The sequence below is a fragment of the Zosterops lateralis genome (genome assembly GCF_965231275.1).
Source record: "Zosterops lateralis genome assembly, chromosome: 9".
Taxonomy (NCBI): domain Eukaryota; kingdom Metazoa; phylum Chordata; class Aves; order Passeriformes; family Zosteropidae; genus Zosterops; species Zosterops lateralis.
This window is the reverse complement of record NC_139769.1, coordinates 9211677-9236858: the sequence shown is the minus strand read 5'-3', so window position 1 is coordinate 9236858 and position 25182 is coordinate 9211677. Positions and strand designations below refer to the sequence as shown.

The window sequence follows — 25182 nt, the reverse complement described above, 5'->3', positions numbered from 1 at the left end:
AAAGACAAAATAAGCTTTGACATGAATTTGGCAATTTGAAAATTTATTGCTTTCTTGCATGTTTCTCTTGAGGTCTGTGGGACTCCAGAGTACATTGCACCAGAGGTGATCCTGCGCCAGGGTTATGGGAAGCCCGTGGACTGGTGGGCCATGGGAGTTATCCTCTATGAGTTCCTGGTGGGCTGCGTCCCTTTCTTTGGGGACACACCTGAGGAGCTCTTTGGACAAGTGATCAGTGGTAAGTTTTTGCTCTGAAGGGGTTTCAAAATGTGCCTTGAAAATATGGAGGATCCACGGTTTATTCAGGAGGGACTAGGTATAAAATAATAGGGTTTAATTTTAGTATTTCTAAATTTCTGTGTCAAAGCAGCTTCCATCTCATTTCAGCTATGGAAACTTGTGTTGCTTAACATCTTCCTCAATAATGCTGTCATAGTATGGGAGTCATACAAATCCTTGTGGGATTGAGGAAAAATACTTGGGGATTTTTCTGTTCTGTCTTTTAACTTAAATGATGGAAAATGTGAAAGGAGTAGCCACCAACTGATCTAATTCAGGCTGATTTTGGTTGTTGTTTTTGTAGGTCCAAGTGCTAGTCAATTAGTAATTTTCTATAAGTGAAATGAAAGGAAATTCTGAGCACAAAACATTCAAGTTGTTGTACTCAGTACCTTCACATCTTGTGGCCTTTTAAACCTGTCTCATGCTTGGAATTGGGCAGACAATTTCTTTGTGTTCACTCTGTGATTATGCCAGTGAAATCATTTCCTATTGGGAATGCTTTCTGAAGCAGTAAATTTTTAACACACTTGGAAAATGTCCTTTGTAAAAAGCAAATTTCAGCAAAGCACTAAATATGATGCATGAAATCGTTACCTGTGAATTGTTCTCTCTGTTCCAAGTGTAACGACAGTGGAATGTGCAGGCAGGAGATACAGCCACAGTATTGTCACTGTCTTTGTTTATGGATTGTCATGGAAGTCCCATTTCATACTTTATTAATAGAGTCCTTAAAGCCTTTTTTTTTTTGTCTCCACAAGCACTGCTTGGATTGGCAGCAGCTTTAGCTGATGCTGAATTTTATGCATTTTGAAAAATGTCAATGCTTGAATTATATTAAGCTGCTGAATTCAAGGTATTTGTGCTTCTGGGGCAGTTCTCAATGCTGCACTTTGAGGTATAGGAGTGTGAATGGTTATTCAAATTAGTTGGGAAGCTGGTAGAAAATGTCAAGTCTCTTTTGTCCCCAGATGAAATTGCCTGGCCAGAAGGAGATGATGCACTGCCACCAGATGCCCAGGACCTCATTTCTAAGCTTCTCCGCCAAAACCCTCTGGAAAGAATGGGAACAGGTAAGAATCTTGTGCACAGGAAAACACTGTCCAGAAGCAGGGGATGAAGCTACCTAGCCAGTGAGGCACACCCACTGCGTTGAGGCATGCCCAAATAGAGCTGGGGAGCAGTCTAAACTGGATTCAGTGTGGTGGAGCTCTGGGAATTAGTGTCAAATGTCCATGAGCCAGCCAGATATTACTGTCTGGGAAACAGGAAAGGGGCACTGCTAGCTTGGCAACACAACTTCTCTGATTTGTGCTGTTCCATTATAGGCTTGAGGGTTGTGTCTCCATTTGAACAGTGAATAATCAGATTTCTTTGAAGTTCATTTTGAGTAGAGGCTTAATCCCTGCCACAGATGTGAATTCCTGGGTGTAATAAAATAAATGAAAACTTTCCCATTCCTAGAAGCCTGTAATGTAGAATTCTCCAAACATTCTGCAAAGTCTGATAATCTTTTTGGCAAAGTCAGATATGTATGTCAGTCTTTCTGTATTATAATGTCAGATTTAATGTTTTACAAGCCAACACTTCTCATTTCCTCATAGTAAATAATCATAAATAATCTCTAGCTACACTCTTGTTTTAAAGTAATTTGTGCAACACTGTGGCTTCACATGACAGCTCATCTTTCATTGATTTGATTAGTTTAATTTAATTTGGGATTTTAATTTTAAAACTACACTTTAAAGATTAAAAAACCCTTAAATATATAACAGTTCCAAAAGGCGCATGTATTCAGCAGACTTAGCACATGTGCACACAAGGGTGATGAATAGATCATGAATTAATAATGATATCAGATGGTTTTCACATGTTCTTCTCTACTTAAAATCCATGTACTTGAAAGATGTTGCTGTCATGGAAAAGATGTAGAGTTTCTAGCCTTATAAAATGAGTTGATGGACTGATTTTTTTATTTCTTATATACCTGTAGTGCTGAGACTGCTGTTTCACTTGGCACATCGAAGTGCCACTGGCACTCAGCAAACCTTTTATCTCCTTTTCTCTGATTTTTTCTTTTCTAAAAAGAAAGTAGCATCTGCTATGAATATTAATTTCATTTGAAAAAAATGCATAAACTGGTTAGACAGATAGTCTTTACTTTTTCCTTCTGGGTACTCAAGCTTCTGAGCTTAATAACAATGGATCCTAATTCAGGAAGATAGGTGAGCCCTGTCTTGTTCTCGGCACATGAATGAGTTTATTCACAACAGTGGAGTTGTGAGTTGTCACTCACATTCTAAGTGACTCTCAGAGTTTGCTGTCTTTATTCAGTTATGAGCAAGATGGTGTTTAGAGTTTGAAAGTTTTAAATTAAAGTGTTAGTTCTTAATCTTGCAGCTCACTGTGGAATGCAACAGACGATGCTGTCTTCCAGCATCTGTGTTATTGCTAAACAGGAAGAGGACGTGGGAAGCAGGAATGTTCAGGTTTTATCCTGCATGACCACTTTGGTAAAAGGATAAGCTGTTTCTCAAAATTCCTGGAAAATATGTCACTTAAAAGTACTCGAGTACATTCTCTTAGGCTCTTGATATTTTTAGGGTTTGTTTTTCACGTTATGCAAATGCTGAAGGAGCTACTCTGCAATAAAAGGTGCTTATTTCAGGTAGTGCCTTTGAAGTGAAGCAGCATCGGTTCTTTAAAGATTTGGACTGGAATGGATTACTCCGGCAGAAAGCTGAATTCATCCCACAGCTGGAATCTGAGGATGACACAAGCTATTTTGACAGTAAGACTCAAGATTTGGCCTAAACGGCATCATATTTCTTGTGCATATTTCATTTTTGAAATTGTTAGAGATAAGTCCTTTTAGAAATTGAATAAAACACTTGATGGAAATTTCTTTAAAAAGTTTCTGTTTAATGCCAAGTAAGGTTTCTTTGAAGGCAAATTAATTTTAAATAAAAAAATGTTGCTGCTGGAGTCAATTGGCTTTTCACTGGTGCCTGTGGTCCTGCCAGCCATGGGCCTGCAGTGAGAGGTGCTGCCATTGTCACGCTGGGTTCATTAAACTTCTTCCAAAGCATTTGGTAAACCCAAATTCCTTGAGTTTTTGAGCAATATGATCTTTCCCTAGTGACTGTTTTCAGCCAATAAATGTTTTTAAAAAAAACCAAAACAAACCCTACCCCTTGAAGACAAGTATGTGGGGAAAATTCTTAAGAGATTTGAAGTAATTTGAATTATTTTAAAAATTATTATTATTATTTTTAATGCTGCAAGTGTATCACTTAATTTTAGTATTACTAACTCTAATGAGATAGGAAGTGTCTGTCTGGTGCATATAAATGTCTGGGAACTGCCATGGTATCAGTGCTATGTAAGATTCCTGGTATTTCAAGATATGCACCAGACAGAGTCAGTGCTCTTGGGAGAGAAGGGAGGAACGTCACAGGAGGGATGGAGAGATCTCTGTTCCCAGAGTCTCTGCTCCCTAACTTTTTTCATTTGACTTGGGGAACTGAGCAGGTGGAAAGGGCTTGGTCAGGGTGAGGCCTTTCCCCCTCTCCACCTGCAGAATGGGATATTGGCTGTTTCAGTTCCCTGAGATATGGAAATTTCTGCTCTGCATCAATGAAATCTCTCCCATCTTGGGGCCATGGGACTGGTTGAATTTTTCTTGCGTGAAGAACATTTTTGCTCTGTTCCTGTGCTTTGCTGAGAGTGAAAGGAGGGAGGGAGCAGCTGCCTCCAGCCCCTTGGCTCTCACACTGCACAAGCAGTGATTCCATTTAGATAGTGCTCTTCCAGTTTGGGGAATGGGCTTTTAGGTTGGGGCTTTTTTGGAGAGGTAGGACTGGGAGAGGGAGAGATGGATTGAGAAATCTCTGTGGTTGCTGCAGGGAGCAGTTGGAGTCAAGCTGTGCAGAGGGGGCAGAGGTGGGGTTTCTACATGTGTTGAGGTTGTACTGGTACAACATACATGGAGGAACTGATGTGGTGGGGTGTTCTCACCACTGACTGACCTACAGGATGTGGAAACTTTGGTCACTGAGTTGGGTCAGCCACTGGCAGAGGCCCAGTGCAGCAGCCACAAGCAGATCCTGGTGGATAAAAGCAAAACCACTGGGGCTGTCAAGTGAAAATGATGGGAAACTCCCCACGTGCCCAGGCACACTTGGTATCAGGGTGACCTTGATGTGAGTCCTTTATAAAGGCTGGAATTCTCACGTCAGGAAATATCTCACATGGACACTGATAGGAGTTGGCATTGCTGTTATAAACCCTAATGCAGAAAATGTTAGAATTTATAAAAGTAGCTTTCTGGCTGATGTGGGGCAGCAAATTTGGCTCAGTGTAGTTATCAGCTTTCTGTAGCCAAACTTATTAGTGCCCACCCCACAAAATCCAGTGTGGCTGGCTTAGAAATCCAGTGCTGCAAATCTCAAAGCACGAAATCTCTTTGGAAGACGTTTTTGCATTAAAAATAGCTTTGCATATTGGCTGCTTGCCCATTTTCTTTCACAAAATCTAATCCTTTTCCTAGTTGCAGGAAGGAAAAAAGGAGATTTTCTTTTGGAGTAAATATTTTTATTTTTTTAAGTAGGCATGTATGTATGTATGTATGCAGGACAGACTTTGTACAATCAAAAAGCTGTTTATTGGAAGGTTGGGCAGTGAATTGTTTCCATGTTTCCTTCCACATGATTGTTTGCTATAGGGAAGAAATATCTCTACCATGAGGGGTCTGCAGGATTAGACACCTTTTGAGTATCAGCTGCTTCCAGAATGGAATACAGCTGACAGGATAAGATAAATTCAGTGCCAAGGAGATATTCTTCACTGGCAATTGCACGAGATGAGCAAAAACTGCCTGGGTATGTTTCAGTATTAAGGGAAATACCCTGCATGGTGTATAAACTTTCAAAGTTCTTTAAGCAGACCAGTAGCAATGCTTGAGGTGTGAGTTACCAACACTCCCCACACTGAGGCAAGTGCCATGTCTTGTTCCCAGCCCGTTCAGAGCGGTACCAGCACCTGGATTCAGAAGAAGAGGAGGACACTAATGATGATGATCACGTGGAAATTCGGCAGTTTTCCTCCTGCTCACCCAGGTTCAGCAAGGTAGGCACCTGCTAACTTGTTGAAACAAAACAATCTAGAGAGGAACATGGTTTCTTTGCTTCGTATGGGGCAGATTTTAATCATGTGGATGCTTTGTGGGATCTCATGGTGTGTAGTATTCACTGAGTAAAGAAAACACTGCATGAGTTGTTTATTCTCTGGTAGTTTGTGGCCTGTTAGAAGGTGAATACCAGAATAATTGGAGAATGACATTTTATATTTCTTAATGTTTCACCAATATGCAGGGCATTGTGTAAGTCTCTTCTGCATCTGATACAGTTTGATGTTTTTACCAATGACCTGGATGCTGGCATAGAGTAACCAAAACTTACTTGCTTTGAGCAGTGTCATTCTGAAAGGACCTTCCATAGGGGACAAGATGGTTTTGGCATGAAAATGAATCCTGACATTTGGAATAAGGGTCTAAAATCAAAGGGGAAAGAATATCAGTGAGGTTTACATCACTCATTGTCTCAAATACAGCCTAAGGAGCAAAAGGCAAGGTGACAATTTCAAAGAGAAGGGTCTCTGCATGTAGTCCTTCATGAGTTAGATGTGCCCAATTTTTGGAGCAATAATTTTCCATACTGGGCTTACCAGTAGGAAGGCCATTGCTGGGGTATTCCGGTCTGTACAAGGTAATGTTCTTGAAAATGAACATGGACCAGTAAAAGGGAGTCTAGAGGAAAGCAGCAAGGATGACCTGAGTTCTACAAAACATAAAACCTCTGGTGTTTTCAAATACATAACTAGAAGGAAAGAACTGCATTGGTCTTTCTGATGAAATACAATATGTTGCGGGGGGGGGGGAAGGGAAAAGAAATGGCAGAAAGGAGAAGAAATGCTCTTTTGAGGCAGCCACTCTTTGAATTGTATTTCCCTTTTAGTGAGATGGGAGTAGGAGTTTTGCTTAGGAGCTCTGAAAAGTATTTTGGTTTTTCACAATACTTCCTCCAGTTTCCCACTGCTGAAGTCAGTTTTAAGGACCTGTTTGTTCTTTGTCCTCAACCAGGCTACAGTGGTTTAAATAACAGTTACTCTTAATTTTATGGAGTTGCTCCTGATTTGCATCACTAAAAGTATGTTTAAAATTGGATCTGAGGATTAGTTGGTGTTTTGAAAAAGTTCTCATGAGTATGTAAGAGTTTCTTTTCTCTGGCTTTTCTCACCATGAGGATTACTCATTTGTTAGACTGAAGCTTTTCTTTAGGGTTCAATGTTTTTGCCACAAAGAGAGAAAGTTCACTTTTAATGAATTTATTTTAAGACCTGGAAAATTATACAGCATTTGTAATGTGGGAGGCACAAAAGGCTCATTATATTTTGAAATTCTTGTCTGACAATTCAGCCATATGATTTATTAATAGTTATCTTGTTGATGCTCTGAATTTTTAATAACATTATTTTCATTAATCTCTTCTTATGTAAATTAGGTCCACAGTCAAGTGTAGTTTTAAAAGGATGGATTTTTTTGCTTAATCATTTAATTATTTAAAGACGGCTGTAAAACCAAGAAAGGCACTTTCATTAAGCTGTCAGCATTATAGTAGATTCCTTGAGGAGGGCAGGACTTTTTTGTTCTGAAATAAGCTTGGGGCAATGCTGATAGACTGATGATAATGAAATGGGGTCATGAGCATGATGCCTATCACTGAAGTGAATTTGTGTAGTAAGATTTCAAGATTCAGATGCCAGCCCCCAAGAGTTGTGCAGCTGTCTTTAGCAGTAGCTCCTCTTAGATTTTAGAATCGTTAAAACCAAAAATCAAAGCAATTTCACAAAGTTTGTCAGTATTTCTATTGAATTTTCAAAGGAGAGGCATTGTTGTAGAAAAGCATTTTAGTGTTTCTGAAGCTGGGTCTTTTTCCTTTCCTCCCTGGCACACCTTGAGCCTGTCACACCTGCACTGTGTTATTTGGTCAAAGAATGTTACCAAGTTCAGGCTTTCAGGGGGAAATTTCAAGAGGAGATTTTCCCCCTTGCTCAGAAAAGGCCCCGTGGGTTGGTTTTCCCTGCACAGAAGGATCTTTTGCTGCACACAGGTGTACAGCAGCATGGAACGACTTTCCATCCACGAGGAGAGGAAGACCCCACCACCAACCAAGCGGAGCCTGAGCGAGGAGAAGGACGATCGGCTCGACAGCCTGGGGGGCCTGAAGAGCCGGGACCGCAGCTGGGTCATTGGCTCTCCTGAAATGTGAGTCCTGGAAAACTGAGTCTTCTGTTTTCCCACAGCAGATAAGAAAGACCAGCCAAAATTTTCTATGACCGGCGTTAGGTGAGGAGAGCTTCGTATGTTGTATTTCCACAGGAGAAGCCTGGACTGAATAGCTAAAAGTGAATTTGTAGAAGCCATATGATCCTTAAATGTATCTAGTTAAGTACTAACATCTAAATTTTCAGCAAATACTTTTAATGAATTTAATGGTATTCTGACCTTAAGGGCAGATTTCTTATGTTACGTCAGAGATGTACACACATCAGTTTTTTTTTTCTTAAATTAATGCAAATTCTGGTGTTGCCAGACTTTGACCTTTTGTTACAAAGTAGAGAAATTGTTAGGAAAGTTCAAAGTTTCAAAAGTTCAGATTATACCCAAAAAATCTTGTGCTCTAATAAAAAATGTCAGTAAAATATATGAATACCCAGAATTTGGACACCTGCCATGTTTCTGGCATTACTGAAAACTTACCTTATAAAAGGGGTGTCTCTTATTTTGTGCAACCCCTGTAAAACTTTTACACTAATGTTTGGCATTAGAAAGAGCATAAAATGTGGCTCTGACCTAGCCTGTATGACTCCCTTAAAAATGTTTTAGGGATTGCAGTCATAACTGAGGCACACTTCATTTTGCATTAGGCCTTCCTGGCTGCTAATTTAGAGCAACTTCGAAAGAAAAATTCAACTAATTCCAAAAGGAGCATGGAGGATTTTTGCATTCTGCAATTGTGATTTTTAATTTTTTTTTTAAATAACATTTAATATCATGTTCCTTATACTGTACTTTTTGTCGGGTTTATCCCTTCCTTTCCTAGAAGCTTAACAAATGGACTTAATGATCTTGGAGGTCTCTTCCAACCTAATGGTTCTGTGTTGAGGTTAGGGTTGGGTTGGACTTGATGATCTTGGAGGTCTCTTCCAACTTAGTGGTTCTATGTTGAGGTTAGGTTGGGGTTGAACTCGATGATCTTGGAGGTCTCTTCCAACCTAGCGATTCTGTGATTCTGTGAATTGGAAGTCTAAACTCAGGTGGTGCCCCAAGGCTTTGTTGATTTTACTCACGGTGTTGTAGCTTGGCCACCAAACATCAGCTTAAATTGGCTTCTGGCATGTGTGGGTTGTATCTGTGCCCTATTTCCACTCTTCCACATTTATTCCCCCTACTGACCCGGGCCCCTGTCTGGGTTCTGCCCTCAGCCTGCGCAAGCGCCTGTCCATGTCTGAGTCCTCGCACACGGAGAGCGACTCCAGCCCGCCGCTGACGGTGCGGCGCCGCTGCTCGGGGCTCCTGGACATGCCCCGCTTCGCCATCTCCGCCGAGGATGAGGGGACCGCCCTCAAACGGCCCCAGCCCGAGGGAATGCTCCTGTCCACGGTGCAGGCGCGGGAGGGGCTGCCTGTGCCCATTCCAGAGCAGCCTGTGGAGCACGAGCTGCAGCTGGAAGGGGATACTGGAGCCACCACCCCATCCACGGTTGCCGGCAGCGCCTCAGCGCTCGCAGGTACGTGCGTGGTGTTGGGGTGTCTTGGTTCCCTGTGTTACCTTGCAGAGGTTAACTCTGTATAACTGGCTCTGGGTGTCAGGGGATGTCACTGCCTCACACTAAGTAGATATTTTAGTGTAGTTTTGTGGATGTGGTTGCCTTTGAAATGATGCCAGTGGTTTCATCTCCGCAAAAATTGTGTCTTAGATTTTGGTCCCATCACTTTGGTCCCGTTGAGATTCACGTGATCTATACCTACTTACAACCACTGGGTGCCTACCTTAGACAGCATTAATTTAAGCATTAATCAGAACAGATCATTGCTGAGTTGGAGCTGGAGGATGTGGGTGTTTGCCATACCAACAAATCCCTGCTTCCTGTGGTTTTGCTCATCCCAGGAGTCTGGAGAAACTTGGAATTATGCTGGGGAAAGTGGGGCTTTTGTCAGGGACATGGTACATATTTTAACAGCCAAATGCCGAAATTCGTCCAGTTGTGGTCTTAGAAGAATGCAGCCTAAATTTAGTAGAATGGCTCTTAGAAGTCAGTGTTTGATTTCTCAGCAACTTTGACTGTCCTGGGGTTTTTCTCCAGCTCTGGGCTGAGCTGAACCTTCCTATAGTGGTGCCCTGGACTGCTGCAGTGCACGACTGAGCTCTGAGTGCTGGAGTGTTCCCAGCTCCTGCCCCTTTCAGGGCATTGGGAAGACAAGGGAGTGAAGCTGCCTGTTCCTGAGAACAGAGGAGGCCAGAGCTAGGAAGTAGTAAGGAAGGGGACAAAAAGGAAGTTTGGAACAATGGAAGAAAGAGGGGAAGTTGAAATGAAGGTTGGCAAAAGAAAATCTGAGAAAGGGGGCATAATTAGGGGGAAGGACTAGATTGTAGGGTTGAATAACAAGGACTACCTGGGTAAGAAAATAAGGAACAAGTTACTGGGAGAAACTGGGAGCAAGCAGGCAAAGCAATTGTGATGCATTGAGAATGGAGAGGAAAGGAGTACTGAGGAAGCAGTCAGAATGGCAGCAAGAATTGACAAAGGTGGAGGGCACTGGGAAGATGTGATGAGGGACTGAAGATGGAAATGCCCTAGAAGAAATTTGCCTCCAGAGTAAAGCTGAAGATTCCTACATCTTATTATTCCTCTTCTGCAATTAAGTCTGTGAAATTCCTTCAAAATTGTCTCATTCCCCTTTATTGTCCATGCTCCCTGAAGAGGCCTGGTGCTGCTATCATACAAAGAAAAGGTGCAAGAGTAAAGGAAGGAAGGTGCCTTATACTTGCCGTGGCATAGGTGCCACAAGTGAAACCTTGGCTTCTCAATTTCATGCTAAGAGCCTAGAAACATGCTATTAAAAATGGCCTTCCATTGCTAATTCAAGTATCTGCAGTGGGAGATTAGTAAAAATGAAGTTCTCCTGGGCAGCCTGTTCCCCTGAGCTCAATACATTAGAGCAGTCTTTGATCTAGTGCATGGAATCCAGGGATACCAGTGCTTCAGTGTCCCCAAGTCAGAGGCTTGAAAGGAGTTTAATTCCTGTCACTGTCTGAGAGTGCTCCTCTAATTTATATGGCACCTTTTCCTACACAGCCTCTGAGTCTGGTTTCCTCATTGTCTGGGCGCCTGATTTGAAACTCTGTGGCTCTTAAATGTGAACAGGCATCTGGTCCTGAGGTCTATGGGAATGGTGCTTTGAATTTTTATTTTCATGATGCTTCCTGCTTCACTTAGTATGCAGAGCAGTGCTGCCCACTTAAATAACGATGATCAATGTTTTGTTCTGTCCTCATTGTTCAAAATGTGGCCCTTAGGCTTTATTTATTGCATGCTGCTTAAAATTTGCTTTTGAAGACAGAATGATTAATTTCCCTTGTGGAGTTGCTGTGATGCTCACCAGTTTCATTTCTAAGCACCTTGTAAATTCTAATTACTGTATTTTCACAGTGTCCCTTTAAGGTATCACATGGGGGACTGAGGCACTGGCTTTGAGTACAGGACCCCCAACTCCCAGCATCTGCTCTTGTTACATGCCCAGTCTGATCTTCAAGATTACTTTGCATTTTATATATAATTATAGCAGGTTAAGTAATTCAAGACTAAATTGCAATGGTGCACAGAAGGGAGCAAATTAAGGTTGTCTTTGCAATCCATATTTTTACTTTCCTTGACTTGAGTACCTTAGTATTCTCTTAAAGTGGATTTTTTATGTGCAACTTGAGTAGAACCTGGCCCTTCTATTACAGGCAGTTTTAACTTAAAGATTGACAGTTCTTGCTGGTTGTAAAAATGCAGCACTTTCTATAAAGCTGTTTTCGTCTGTGAACGATCCCATTGAAATGGTGTGCAGAAGTGCACCACAGCTTTAGGATTCATGGAACTGCCACTGAGCAATGTGATTTCATTAGCGAGCTTTTCCACAGAACAGAAGCTGCTAATTTTCTGTGTTCGGAATAACACCATTTCTGTAAATAAAAATTCAAGCCCTAGGGTTTCTTCTTAGGAAAATTTACTCTTGGACTTCATGTAAACATGACTTTGATTTAATGTATTTTGCCTGTAGGGGAATAGACTGTTAGGAATTCCCTGTGGTTCTAATCTGTTTTAATTTAAACTGTAGCTGGGAGCACTGCAGATTTCTCTGATCCACGAGCTCGCAGTAATAGCAATGAAGGCCCAGACTTTTCCACTCCAAAAGCCATCAGCGATTTGGCAGTGCGGCGGGCACGACACAGGTTGCTCTCTGGGGAATCAGGGGAGAAACGTACCTCGAGACCTGTCAATAAAGTGATTAAATCAGCATCCGCTACTGCCTTGTCTCTCCTGATTCCCTCAGGTAAGAAATGCCTTGAGTGAGGCATTGTCAGAATCTGCAAGCACTAAACAAAAGGTCTGCAGACAGATCCTCCCCCTTCGCTCTCCTGGAATAATGCCTTGGCTGGCAGGAGGGGAGAGAGCTAACTTTTACAATGGGTTTAATATTTCCTGCTCGAAGGCTGATGAGCACTGCTGTGCCACAGACAGGAGTGTGTGGTCTGACTGCAGCTTCTGCAAATGGCAGCTGGGCCCTGTTCTTCCCCTGGTTTTGTTTAAATTGACTCCTAGCTGCTCTCTAGACAATGGTGCAGCAAGGAGGCATAGAGACACAGAATGATTTTAACCCTCAAGGTGCTGGTTTTGGGGTCACATTCTAACTACAGTGCTATTTGGGAATTAAATGTGTCTGGTGTGTTTATGCACTGGGAAGTTTCAGAAACTCCAGATAACTTGGTTGAGATTGAGTGCTCAAGAACCTAACAGTGTAACTCACTAAGTCAATGCTGAACTGCTCTCTTTCTTGGCCCAGCTCTGTCTACAAGCAAAACCAGACCTTTACAGTTCCCAATGCCAGGTGGTAACTCCTAGAGAGCAGCTCAGCCATACTGAGCAGTAACAAACTGGTTCAGCAGAAGGAGTTTCTCCCCACAGGGATTTTGTCCCTTTCCAGAGGATAAGACCATGCTGTATTTCCAGGGCTGTGCCTGTTCCTGCCTAGATGGGAGCAGGGAATGCAGCTGGGCCATGAGCAATGCCCACCTGTTCCTCCCAGCAGTGAGCTGGAGGCAGGAATGCACCTGCTCTTGGCAGCCTCGTGGTGATGCACATCACATTTCTTGTGCTTTCGGCATTGGTTGCTTTTTTTGAACTACGAACTCCCTCATGAAAACCTCTAAAATGTGTATTTAATCACCCAGCAAAGGTTTCTCCAGAGCTGCTCTCATCTGCCAGGTAAATATGTGCTGGGCGATTCAGCAGGTGTTTCTTAATGGATTAGAGATTACCTTCTACAGCTGCATTTAGTATTCCTGCTCTTTGGATTTATTTTACTGATGTTGACCAGCTTCACTTTAAAATGAGAGTTCTGTATTTGCTTTGTACTTTAAAAAGTGGATGTTGCACCAGCAAGCAGAGTCAGGTAGTTTATCTGACAGCCCAGCCCATGACTGTTCATTTGGGAAACTCACTCAAAAGTACACTTGTGCTACTTTTCAGTAGCAAAGTCTCTGCCGTATCTAATATTTTAGGGTTAAATATTTTTGCCTCTGTGAATTTAAAACACTACCAAAACTGCCTAGACATAGTTGTTGGCTGATCATCTACTCATTCTTTTTGTGTTAATACTAGCTTATTTGGATTTATCTCAGCACCAATGTGTAACTTGCACCAAGATCTAGAGGCATCTGATCTTTTGGAGGAGGGTAATGCGTGATAACCTTGAAATGGGGTGTTGCAATATTGTGCCTAGAGTAAATGCTCATGATGAGTTGTAAATCCTGGAAAGTAGAAAAAATTGTGCTCCAACCATAATTCTGTATGAGCAGTGCACTAAATGTACACCTCCAAATGTGGCTTTTTGGAAATTGCTATTTGTATTACAAAGCATTAATTAGTTGAAGCTGCAGACAGACCCAGACAGCTCTGGTGAAGGTCACCAGCTTTAAGACCATTGTAAGATACAGTTTTGTAGCTGTTTTTTAACAAGAATTTCCTCTCTTTCGGAGGCTTGTTTTTCTAATTTTTGCCCACCTTTTGTGTCATCACTGTAGATCACCACACGTGCTCTCCATTGGCCAGTCCAATGTCACCTCATTCTCTCTCCTCCAACCCATCTTCGAGGGACTCCTCACCCAGCCGGGACTTTTCTCCTGCTATTGCAAACCTGAAACCACCAATCATCATCCATCGGGCCGGGAAGAAATACGGTTTCACTCTGCGCGCCATTCGCGTCTACATGGGTGACAGTGATATCTACACTGTGCATCACATGGTCTGGGTAGGTCTCTGCTGCTCTGCAAACAGGACCCTCGGGGCCACAAATGCATCTAGGGCTGTGGGGTTCAGCTTTAGAAATTGTGGTTTTGCCGCTTTGTTTTCTCTCTCCATCATCACACCCAAAGTTATCTTTTTAGGGTAGGGGGAAGGCTTTATAGATAAATAAATAAATAACAGTACTTTGGGTTTTCTGGTAGTTTTCAGGCCCATCACAGAACCACAGCAACCTTTCTTTCCTTCTTTTTTCCCTGGTTACATAAATCCACCTTCTTTCACCTGCAGCACATCCTTTAAAGCATGTTTCTGTGTACATACCCTCTTTCTCTTTATTGGGGTTGTTGCATGAGGGCCCATTATAGCTAATTTATTCAGACTTGTGTTAGTGATTATAACCTGCTTCTGATCAGTTCAGTCTGTTGGGGTTTTCCAAGCAGTCGCTTGGAATTGATTACAAGCCTTAAAGCATCACTGCTGCTATGCTGATTGCCATGGGATTTAGCTCTTGGCTTAGTTGTTTTGAGCTGTGCTAAAAGGTCTGGTTTCCATGACTGTATTGCTTCCTTCCCACTGCTGCTGGTACTTGATCTCTGTGTTCCTTTTGTGTTAATGTAGATGGCTCCTAGGAATGATCCATTCCCTGAAGCAGTGTTGTTAGGATTGTGTAGATAGGGAAGATGCAGTCAGGGTAAAGGTGATTCATCCTTTTCCTTGCACTCTGTGTTCTTTAGATAACATGGACTTCACACGCATTGGTCCTTATTTAACACTTATTCTGAGAGAAATAATCTGAAACTGAATTTTTGCCTTGCCCCTCTCTTGCTTTTCTTGAGCAATGCTGAATTTACCAAGATCCTCATTTGGAATCTTTCCTGGCTAGAGGGAGAGATGTGCATTCCCCTGCACGTCTGTCTCCTCATGGTGAAGGAGGCTTACATTCCTGACCAGGGACAGGGGAAAGGCAGTGTGTTCACAGGGGAAAAGTCTGGTGTTGAATAGGTTAATAAAGGATGGAAAGTGGAAAAAGAAGCTCTGTTTGGGATGGGCAGTATAGGCACCTTAAACACATGGCAGAGTCTTCCTAAAAAGTCTGTTGGCCACCTTGAGTTCCAGCATGTACATGGAAGGATGCTGGATTTGGGATGGCAAAGAAATTGAGAAAGACTGAATGTTTGTCTGGAAATCAAGAGCATCTGGGTAACATTCCTGAGTGCTGTAAAATTTTTGGAAGTGTGTTAAGCCTTTTGCTTTGGGAAGAGCTGGTCTCTCCATCAGCTTAACCATCCTGGCTGCCTTGGATCGGGATGAAACTGGCGGGATGCTGGGGAGGAGTGGAGGAGCTCAAGGTTTTGTGCTTGACTGTGCCTGGGGTGATTTCTTTCACCCTTCTCTGAAGCAGCTGAGACAGGCAGTGACACGGATGGGCTTTGAGTCCCATCTGGGCCAGTGGTGTTGCACATTCCCCTTCTCAAACCAGTGACCCCTTGTTGTTGGCAGCACGTGGAGGAAGGGGGTCCAGCGAACGAGGCGGGTCTGCGGGAAGGGGATCTGATCACCCACGTCAACGGGGAGCCGGTCCACGGGCTGGTGCACACCGAAGTGGTGGAGCTGATTCTGAAGGTAGGGGAGCAGCACTGTTACATTTTGGAAAATATCAGCAGCTTGTTTAAAATGTGTGTAATTGGCCTTGTCTGAAATAGAAGTGTGCACACAGCACCTGGTGGTATTCAAGAGTAGCTTTGTACTGGTTTGGTGTTGAAATTATCCAGTTAAATGACTTGTGTTTGATACCACTCTAAGCAGAATCTGTTTACAGAAAAAAAACCAAACCAGAGTTCTGGACTGTTCCAAGAGACAGAAATCTTTGAGACTGCAAATAGAGGAGCAGTCAGGATTATTATTTTTTTAACATGAGTGAGACAAGCCATGCTCTGTGTTGCAGATTCATCATGATAGATGCCTGATATGCTCACATCTGCCATCAGTCAGAGCATTGGGAATAGGATTGGTGACAGAATATCACTTTGTTCAAGTTTCCAAGTATTACAAGTATTAAATTGAGTCATTTGGGATCTCAATGGGAGAGGTCAGATGCTGTGTTCTGCCTGCTCTGGGAAGCTTTACCTACCAGCTGGGGTCTGAGCTAATCATTTGTGAAAGCCTGACTAACGAGGGCTCTCTCTCGGCAATTCCTTAATAAATGATAGGTGGAAATGCTGAAGGGAAAAAATGGAGTTTGACAAAGGATTACAAAATGGCAGGCAGCAATAAACTAGCAGCCTACCTGCTTTGCCTGCAGATGTGCTTCAAATAACCATGTTTTAAGCAATGTCTCTTTGTCTTGTGTCTGACAGAGCGGAAATAAAGTGTCCATCTCCACCACACCATTTGAGAACACATCCATCAAAGTTGGTCCAGCTCGAAAAGCCAGCTACAAATCCAAGATGGCTCGTAGGAACAAGAAGAGCAAAACAAAGGATGGTCAGGAAAGGTTTGTTTTGATGTTTCTCTGTTAAAATTAAAGAGTAACCAAGATAATGTAAGAGATCTTTAGAGAGATCTTGTTAAATCCATTTGCAGATAATGTATATCAGCAGATATGTCCTTTAGTTCTTCTTTTCTTCATTTTTTTTTCTCTTTTACTGTGAAAATTGACCGAAACACGCTAGTAAGGGTAAATAAATCATTTGGATTGTAAACGCCTTTTGAATGCTCTTCCCCAGTAAGAAGAAGAGTTCTCTGTTGAGGAAGATCACTAAACAAGCATCGTTGCTTCACACCAGCCGGAGTTTATCGTCCCTGAACCGATCTCTGTCATCTGGAGAAAGTGTGCCTGGCTCTCCAACTCACAACCTGTCTCCTCGGTCACCAACCCAGAGCTACAGATCCACTCCAGAGTCTGTACACTCAGGTAAAAAAAAGGGACATGAAACAAAGCAAAACTAAGTCAAAAAATCTGGTCGAACAAGAAGAAGAAAGTATTGGAGGAGATTTTTGCTGATTGTTTAATTTTGGAAATGAAATACATAGCAGCAGGTAGTAGGTCTCTTTGTGAAGCAAATGACAGTGATAATGTCAATTACCTTAAGGATGGATGTGTTCTTGTTCATTGATTAATTTAAAAATGAAAATCCATACATCCTTTTAAGAATGCACTTGCTGTACTACAGCATCCTTCCACTTTGATGAGAATGCGTGTTGTAAGTTGCAATCTTTTCATAGCAGTTTGACACATTTTCTGTGTTCAGAGAAAAGAAATCAAAACACTGTGGCAAAGTCATATTTGAAAATTGAATCAGCTGCTGGAATAAAGAGATTTGCATCCAGAGAATAGCAATGAAACACGTGGTTTGTCTGATCAAAGAGGTTTTTTTCCAGAAAAGTGTTCTCATAGCTGAGTGTTTCTTGCTGTGCTCTGGTGTTGGGTGCTAATGATGTGAATTTCCATCAGAAGCCTGGCAATGCTGTTTTCAATATTACTGCTGTGCTTTGGAGTAACATGGCATTGTGTCTTGACTTATTTTCAGTAACTTGTTTTAATGGCCAAATATGTACTAATCTTCTTGGTTTTTTTTTCTTTTTTTTTTCTTTCAAGTTGGTGGCAATTCTTCCCAGAGCAGCTCTCCCAGTTCCAGTGTTCCCAATTCTCCAGCCAGCTCTGGACACATCCGACCCAGCTCTCTGCATGGCCTTGCACCAAAGCTCCAGAGGCAGTACAGATCTCCAAGGCGTAAATCTGCAGGAAACATCCCTCTGTCCCCCCTGGCTCACACTCCATCACCAACCCCACAGTCCACGTCACCACAGCGCTCCCCATCTCCTTTGCCAGGACACTCAATTGGCAGCTCCAGTATTATCCAGTCTTTCCCAGTAAAACTACACTCCTCTCCACCACTGGTGAGACAAATTTCTCGCCCCAAAAGTGCCGAGCCCCCTCGGTCTCCTTTGCTGAAGAGAGTGCAGTCGGCCGAGAAACTAGCTGCCTCTCTGTCCTCCTCTGAGAAGAAGCTGGGCTCCTCACGGAAGCACAGCTTGGATATCTCTCACTCTGAGTTCAAGAAGGAGATGTTACAGCGGGATCCCAGCCTGCAGAGCTTACAGGAATCTGCCAACGAAACAACAGGTGGCAAACTCGGGCTGGCAGAAAAAGGGATGCTGCAGAAGCCGGGCTCACGGAAGCTGGGCGCCATTCGGCAGGACAGGGTGGAGAGGAGGGAGTCTCTGCAAAAGCAGGAGGCCATCAGGGAAGTAGATTCCTCTGAAGATGAAACAGATGATGGTTCGGAAGATAGTCAGGATGGGAGAAGGGTGGACAAGCCCCGTGGCAGTGGAGACCAAGGCTCGGATTCTTTTAATGAGGATAATAAGTTTTCGTCTAAATTGGAAAGCAAGGATAGCATTGAGGATGATGCCTTTCTACCTGAAGATCCAAAAGGTACAGAAGATTTGCAGAAGGGAAATACTCAGCAGGCAAAGCCTGTTTCAGAGCCATTGCAAATCAGTGTGCACCCTTCCCTACCAGAGGTCCCCTCAAGAACTTCTCCAGAAAAACTAGCTAATTCAGAAAAGCCATTCCTAAAATCAGAAACAATTGCAAAGGAGCATAAGTTGCCAGAAAAAAAACCCTTGGAGTGTTTTGGTCCAAAAGACAGGCCTTCTGAAGCAATCAAAGACCTTGGGAGAACTCCAGGTACTCAAAAACCAGTAGATTGCACAGAACATACGCAGTGCCCATCTATCAAACTCTTGGAACTTGAAGAAGGTGATTCTTCTGGGGCCTCCTGTGGTAAACCTGACTTGAAAGAGCCTGTGCTAACAGAAAGTAGTCAGAAAAAACAGGATTCCAAACCTCTGTTGGCAGTTTCCTCATGGTGCCCAGCAAACACGAGCACTCCTGTTGTGGTGAGCCCCCCAGACTGTGGTGAGAAGGGTCACAAGGAGACGCCTCAGCCTGTGGAACAGCACAGCTCCTCATTTCTGTCTCCTGGGAGTGCCAGTGAAACATCCCAAAGAAGTCCTAGCCCCGACAAGCAGCAGCCCAGCTCATCCCAGGCAGAGGGTGCTTTAAGCTCCAGCAAAACAAGCCCAGCAGGGCCCATGTCCTCCCCACTCCCCATCCCCGGTGCCATCGAGCGCGCACTCTCTGTGTCCCAGTTCGTGCCCCTGGCCCAGAGCGTGCTGGGCCCTTTGAAGCTCAGTAAGTCTGGGTCTGGAGAGGGGGAAACGAGAAAGGATTTGGGTGCCTCCTGTAAAGAGGAGAGAGATTTGAAACAAAAAAGGCAGGAAATTTCACAAGTAGGAGAGTGTCAAGAGAAAGCCAAACCCTCCAGCACAGATGGTCTGATCACGAGGAGCGTGTCCTGTGTAGAGTCCTTACACACAGCAAAGCCCTGGGAGGCAGCGTGTCCTGTGGGGGACAAAAAGGAGGCAACGTGTCCTGTGGTGGTCAAAAAGGAGGCACCTTTTTGCAGTGCTAAAGCGTCTGAGGTGTTGGCAGGTAGCTGCAAAATCACTCCGTCAAAAGAGCTGTCTCATGCTCTTGGACAAGCAGCTCTGAGAGCCTCTCCTCTGCCAGATGGCAGCACGAGGCCCTGTAAAGAAGGGACTCTAGCACAAGCAAAAAGCAAAGAGGTTGGAAATCAGTTAAAAATACAAGACTTTCCCCCATCACATGATGATGCTGTAAAGAAAACATAGCAGCATCGCTGGTACTCATGGACTGGAGCGTTCTACATTCAAAATAGAGACTGCATGTTTGAATTTTGTAATATACACTAATATAAAATAGAACTTGTGTACATCTATTTTTGGGAGGGTTTTTTTCATACTGTTTTTTGTGTTTTTTCATCCTTGCTATTCTATTTTTGTACACAGTAGTGCTTGCTGTTTGAGGTCTCGTTAGAACAGGGTATCTTTAAAGCAGGGCTTAAGAAACACTTTGATTTTATTTTCTTTTCCTTTCCACACCTTTGATTTTGCCTGAGTTTAGGGCCTGATGTGCTCTTCTCTCTAATTCTGCATTTATTTGAGATCCCAAAAATTCTGTGTGCAAAAAAGGCAGCTTGTTTTAAATTTCTGCTTTTCAGCGTTCTCTTTGAAATTCCATTGAAATTCACAAACGTCAAGTTTTTGCTCCAGTTTTACAATCTGATGTCCCTTGACAAGGATGAGAACCTACCCTCTTTTCTGCAAGTTATTCTGAAACTACAGACCCTCTTTGGTGCAAGCAAAACCTCTTTGTCACCATGTGTCTTCACAGTCCTGTGTCCATAGAAGATGTGGAGCAAAGGACTTGGCCAGAGAGACTGGACAGAGAGAGATCCCTGTCTTCTCTTTAAAACAAGTAAGAGTATTTTTTCAATGGAATTATCAGAAAGAGAAATCTCCAATCCATGAGCTGGCTTTTTTGGGATTGTTTTTACTTATCTGTATGGGACACATTGCAACTTTTCCCTCTTTTAAAAAAAATTTTAGTGATGTTTTATCTTCCTTTCTCTGGCTTCAATTCATAACTTGCCCTGCCTCAGAGTAAGTGACCCCAGGAAAGGGGTGCCTGTAGGTTGGTTTTAAAATAGAAAAATTTGTAGTTGCGTATTCTCCAGTGTGTCTGGCAAAGTTATCTCAATGAAAAACGAGAGACTTTTTGGAGACTTTTCCTTCTCTTGATGAGTCTAAATAGGTAGGGATTTTAAGGTGTCCCTTAACATTTCTGAATTGGGGCTTGGGAAACTTGCTGAGTTTTCTGAATCTGCCCGTTTTAAAAACAAACCCATGAAGAGTTCAAACTCCTCGAGCTCTGTGGTCAAGCTGCAAGCAGACTTCAAAAACACATGTGATATTTTCAGATTTCAGCTTTGATAGCTAGATCATTTCCACTGCTGAGGTCACTTTGCATTAAAAACTTACTCTTTGCTCCTAGGTCTAGACATGGCTTTGCTTTAAGTGTGACCGACTCTGGGTGACAGTGCTCCTTGCTGAGGATTACACCAATAATAATTCACCAATAAATGTGTTGAGTGGTGATACCTGTAGCACTGTAAGCCCTTTCTTCATCCAGTTAAAGGTTCCTCTCAATGAACACTCCCATCATTTGTCCCAGATTGTGCTCAGCTTGTATCCTAGTCTTGTCTGAGTGGATCTCCCTGCGATCACCCGCCAGGGATAGTGCCCTGCTCACTGGCTTACTCTGTTAGAAGCAGAATGACTGTGCAACAGTATTCCAGGCTAAACCCCATCTCTGTTGGTCTGATTTCCTTGAACTGCTGCTTCCTTCACTGTCTTGGCTTTCTCTGAACTTGAAGTTTTGATTCGCTTCCCCCAAATGCAAATATGTTCATTATATAGGAATATACTTTCTCCATCTCTCTCAATCTGATTTCGGTACAACCCACAACTCACAAAAATCTCTGGAATTTCACCCTGTTTCTTTCTGTGTAGCAGTTGTTTCCCCCCATTATACACTTGATTTTGGCTGCTTGGATTTCATTTCTGGACCAAGTTTTGGTTTGGTTTGAGCTTTCTTTTTTTAACATGTTTAAATGAGTGTTTACTCCGTGTGTCAGTGTGAACATGTATGGTGTTGCTACTACACTAACCAAAGCCTCAGCGCTGCCGGGTAACACCTTAATAAACCCAGCTGTGGTGGCACTGAGAGCAGAGCCTGCTGTGCTGTCTCTCTGCTCTTTTTCCTGGAATTCATAGGCTGCTCGTATACACTTGGTTTGCAATTACAAACCGCAGTATTTCCACTGCCTTGTCAGGGTCCTGGGTGCCTCCAGCCTCTCCAAGTGCTCTTGGTGGTGAGTGTCATTCAGTGCTGATTTAAAGCAATAGCAAGTAAGGAACAGACTTGGCAGGATCTGGTACTTGTCTGGCTGGTTTTCTCCCTGATGGGTTGATTTACTAAAAAATTGTTGAGAAACAGCGCAGGATATTATGGCATGGACAGGAATAGTGAAAAATGGATTTGGCATCCTGAGTCTGAGGTAATTACAAAGACAAGCCTCCTTGACAAGCTGATCTCCTGAGAGCACCTGACCTTGGCGAGATGGAAGTGTCTGTGTAAATTAAGGAGTTGTGCGAGGACGTGGTCCAACCTGGCTGTTCCCTGGGTGGCAGGTCCCCCTTTTCCTTCTGTGTTTAAAAAACCTGAGGAGAAAACCGACCACTGCTCCTGGGAGGTGAGCACGGGGTGTGAGCCAGGCTGGGTAACCTGGTTCAGCCCCCACGGCAGGGGTGGGACCCTCTGATGGTAACAGCTGTAAGCTGCTGATTCCCTGCCTTTTCAGCTGGTGCTTCCCATGCTGAATTGCAGAATTATCCTTTCCTAGGCATAAAAGGAGGAGTGAAAACCCTTGCTATGTCACAGCTTTTACTGCTTTTGCCTGTGTTGGCCAAAGAAAAGGTGAAGTATGTGTTTCGTTGCCTCTTTTGTAGCTACGGTACAGAGAGTGGTCAGTGCAATTAAAAATCCCTGTTTTTTTGGAAGCCAAAGCCAAACAGCGTTGCCAGGAAAGCATTCTAGTGAAGTCCTGTATCCCCTGCTTTTGGTCAGTCCTGCAGTTTCCCTTGGTGTGCCAGGTGCCCCATCATCCCTGTTCCACCTTCTGTCAGATTTACATGGTGCACTTTAGCAAAGGGTTTGGGTGAAAAGACTTCTCCCATTAAATTTTGATAATAAGCCAGGTAGATACACCAAGACTTATTCCTTGCTCTGCTATGAATTCCTTAAATACCTTTCCAAATAAAAGTTTGCAGAATGTGTTGGGAAGGAACAGGACATTGGAAAAGCTGTGTCTGAGGTGCAAGAGCGTGTTCCCAGTGCCGGCTTGGACCTGCAGTGCCCAAGGGCAGCCCTTGGTCTCTGTGGGTAATCCCAAGTCAGGCAGGCAGAAGGTGGACCGTGAGGTGTGTGTTTGGTCAATGAACTGTGCATGTCACCATCCAAATATGCTGCTTTCCTGCTTTGTTTCCCTCTTCCCTTCTGTCAGCTTGGATGTGTCTCCTGCTCCTCACCTGTGTTGGGATGGCAACGTCTTAAGCTGGTTGGGCCTCTGCAGCTCCTCTCTGCTCCTGCACCCAGCTGGCGCATCCCTGCCCTGTGCCTCAGTGTTATTTCCCCCTTTGTCTCTGACTGTTGCAAACTAAGAGAAATGGATGATATTTATTGTAAATATTAGACTTTAGCATTGTACTGGCCACTCCTGTGTCCGAATGTTGGAGGCCTTTGGCTGCTGCTGTACTAAAGAGCGCTTGTGGGGGAAGGGGTAGGAGTGACCAGTGGGTTTGTTTGCCACACTTGCATTAAGGTGTGATTTGGAGTAATTTTTTTTCCTTTTTTTTTTCCTTTTTTTTTTTTTCTTTCTTTCTTCCGAAGAGGGGAGGATAAAATCTTTCTCTGGTTTTCTCTTACTGGATGTGAAGGATAATTCTGTACTTCTAGTAGAAGATTTGACAGAAGTGTGTGTTTACGTTGTGTTCGATTACCATATCCAGGTGGCTGTGAGAGCACCTCCTGCGCTGGGCTCTGCCAAGCCGTGTCACTCAGCACTTAGCTAGATAAGAGAAAGTGTGGAATTTCTGTGTTTCTAGAAACTTGAACAATTGCCACATAATAGCGGTGCAATAATTTTTATTCATGTTGTACCTGCATGTCGATGTTCAAATCCTCCTCCAAAATAAATAATTTTTTTTTTTTTTTTTTTTTTACATAAATCCAGACTCGTGTTTGTCTCTTGGTTGCTCTCCCTTCAATTTTCCATAGTGCTGGGAGTGGCTGTGCTCCCAACCTGCCTGCTCAACCAGCTGCTTGATGGGGCAGAAAATGGCCTGTGGAGTGTCTGGGTATGGGAGTAACTGCCAGGCTATTTGGGATTTTCTGCTCCACGGGCCAGGTGTGTGGCTAAGCCAAAGCTTTGCAGTCTAAAACTCAAGCCCAGAATTTACCATCCTCCACGGAGTCTGTAAGTTTATAATGTTTTGTGTCCCTGCTAATGCAGGGTCCTGATGACAGAAACATATAAGGGGTAAAAGGGGTAAAAACCTGTCAGACATGAAACTTGGCTGGGCAAGGGGAGGATGTGACTGGCCACAACTGCACACTGTGTCTGATGGGTTCAGGAATTGGCTTGGCATTGGCTTGGATTAGCCATGGGGCAAGAGCCAGCAGGTGCTACATGGCCCCTTCTTCACCTGTTTATTTAGGCAGCCTTGATCCTGCACCACCCAAAACCTTTCCAGAAACACATCTTTGCTTTTAACATTTGCAGGTGTGTGCCCTCCACATGGAAAAGCCTTCAAAGGCTATTCCTGTCCTTGGAAATAGAGCTGGGGAGACGTTCATGTCTGGGGGGATTGGGCTTAATCCTCATTCGCTGCTGCCAAGGATGCTCAAAATATCCCGTGTCTCCGTGCTCCGGAGAGCAGGAATCGGGGGCGAAGCTCAGCTCCGCCCGCAGGAGATTTGCAGCGTCTGTGCCGGCAGCAGCCGCTGGCCCTGTCGCTGACGTGGGCTCATAAAAGAGAGATGTTCCTGCCCACGCCCGGAGCGCAGCGAGAGGACACCGGGGCCTCTCTTGTCACAGCAAAGGCTCCCTGCTCCTGGCTCCATGCAGGGACCGGCGTGGAGCAGGAGCTGGCCCTGCCCCACAGCCCTGCCCCACAGCATCATCTCCAGCAACACAGGCCTGAGCTGGGAGCATCGCCCTGGATGAGCAGAGGTGTGGTGCAGGGGCTTTTCAAATTACATTTTCATGGAAACGGAGATATCTGTCTCCTTTTTAAAGATTCACTAGCTGGAGTTTAATTAGGGTTATTTTAATGTCCACAGCCCTTCTGTAAAAGTTTCCCCAGTCAAGAATAAGTAATTCTCACTCCACAACACCTTATTCTTCCAGAGGATTAAGCCACAACAACTAAGGGCCATTTTTTCCTCCCAAATGATGGCATGGAAATGGCAGCCCAGCACACGTGGGTGCCCACTTGCCAACGTGGAGATTTGACTCCTTCTCCCAGGATCACAGGGTGTGGGTCAGCCTCTGGGATAGTCCCACTGCCAACAGCCTGGCTGCCTGCAGTTCACCTGGAATCTTGAAGATGGGAACTGGGGGAAAAGCCAGAGCATCCTGTGTGAGTACTTGTTGGTCAAAGCATGGTGTTGATCCCTGTATGGACCAGTCACTTAACAGCTGGACTCATGTTCCTTGTGGATCCCTTCCAACTCAAAATATTCTGTGATTCTGTAGACAGTCTGTCCAGAATGAAAGCCACA

At 43.7% G+C, this 25182-nt stretch overlaps 1 protein-coding gene across 7 annotated transcripts in view; it reads left to right on the top strand.

The window, feature by feature from the left end:
• The window catches only part of MAST2 (microtubule associated serine/threonine kinase 2), a 186746-nt gene extending 163119 nt beyond the window's left edge, over positions 1-23627 (top strand). For all 7 annotated transcript variants that reach the window (XM_083867704.1, XM_083867703.1, XM_083867707.1 and 4 more), the window contains 12 exons: positions 73-238; positions 1251-1352; positions 2948-3070; positions 5297-5406; positions 7449-7603; positions 8824-9128; positions 11725-11940; positions 13691-13917; positions 15411-15533; positions 16268-16404; positions 16637-16824; positions 17509-23627. In XM_083867704.1, coding sequence (XP_083723830.1) covers positions 73-238; positions 1251-1352; positions 2948-3070; positions 5297-5406; positions 7449-7603; positions 8824-9128; positions 11725-11940; positions 13691-13917; positions 15411-15533; positions 16268-16404; positions 16637-16824; positions 17509-19610 — 3954 coding nt within the window. In that variant the 3' untranslated portion in view covers positions 19611-23627. The remainder of the gene's footprint in view (positions 1-72; positions 239-1250; positions 1353-2947; positions 3071-5296; positions 5407-7448; positions 7604-8823; positions 9129-11724; positions 11941-13690; positions 13918-15410; positions 15534-16267; positions 16405-16636; positions 16825-17508) is intronic.
• The last annotated feature ends 1555 nt before the right edge of the window (positions 23628-25182 follow it).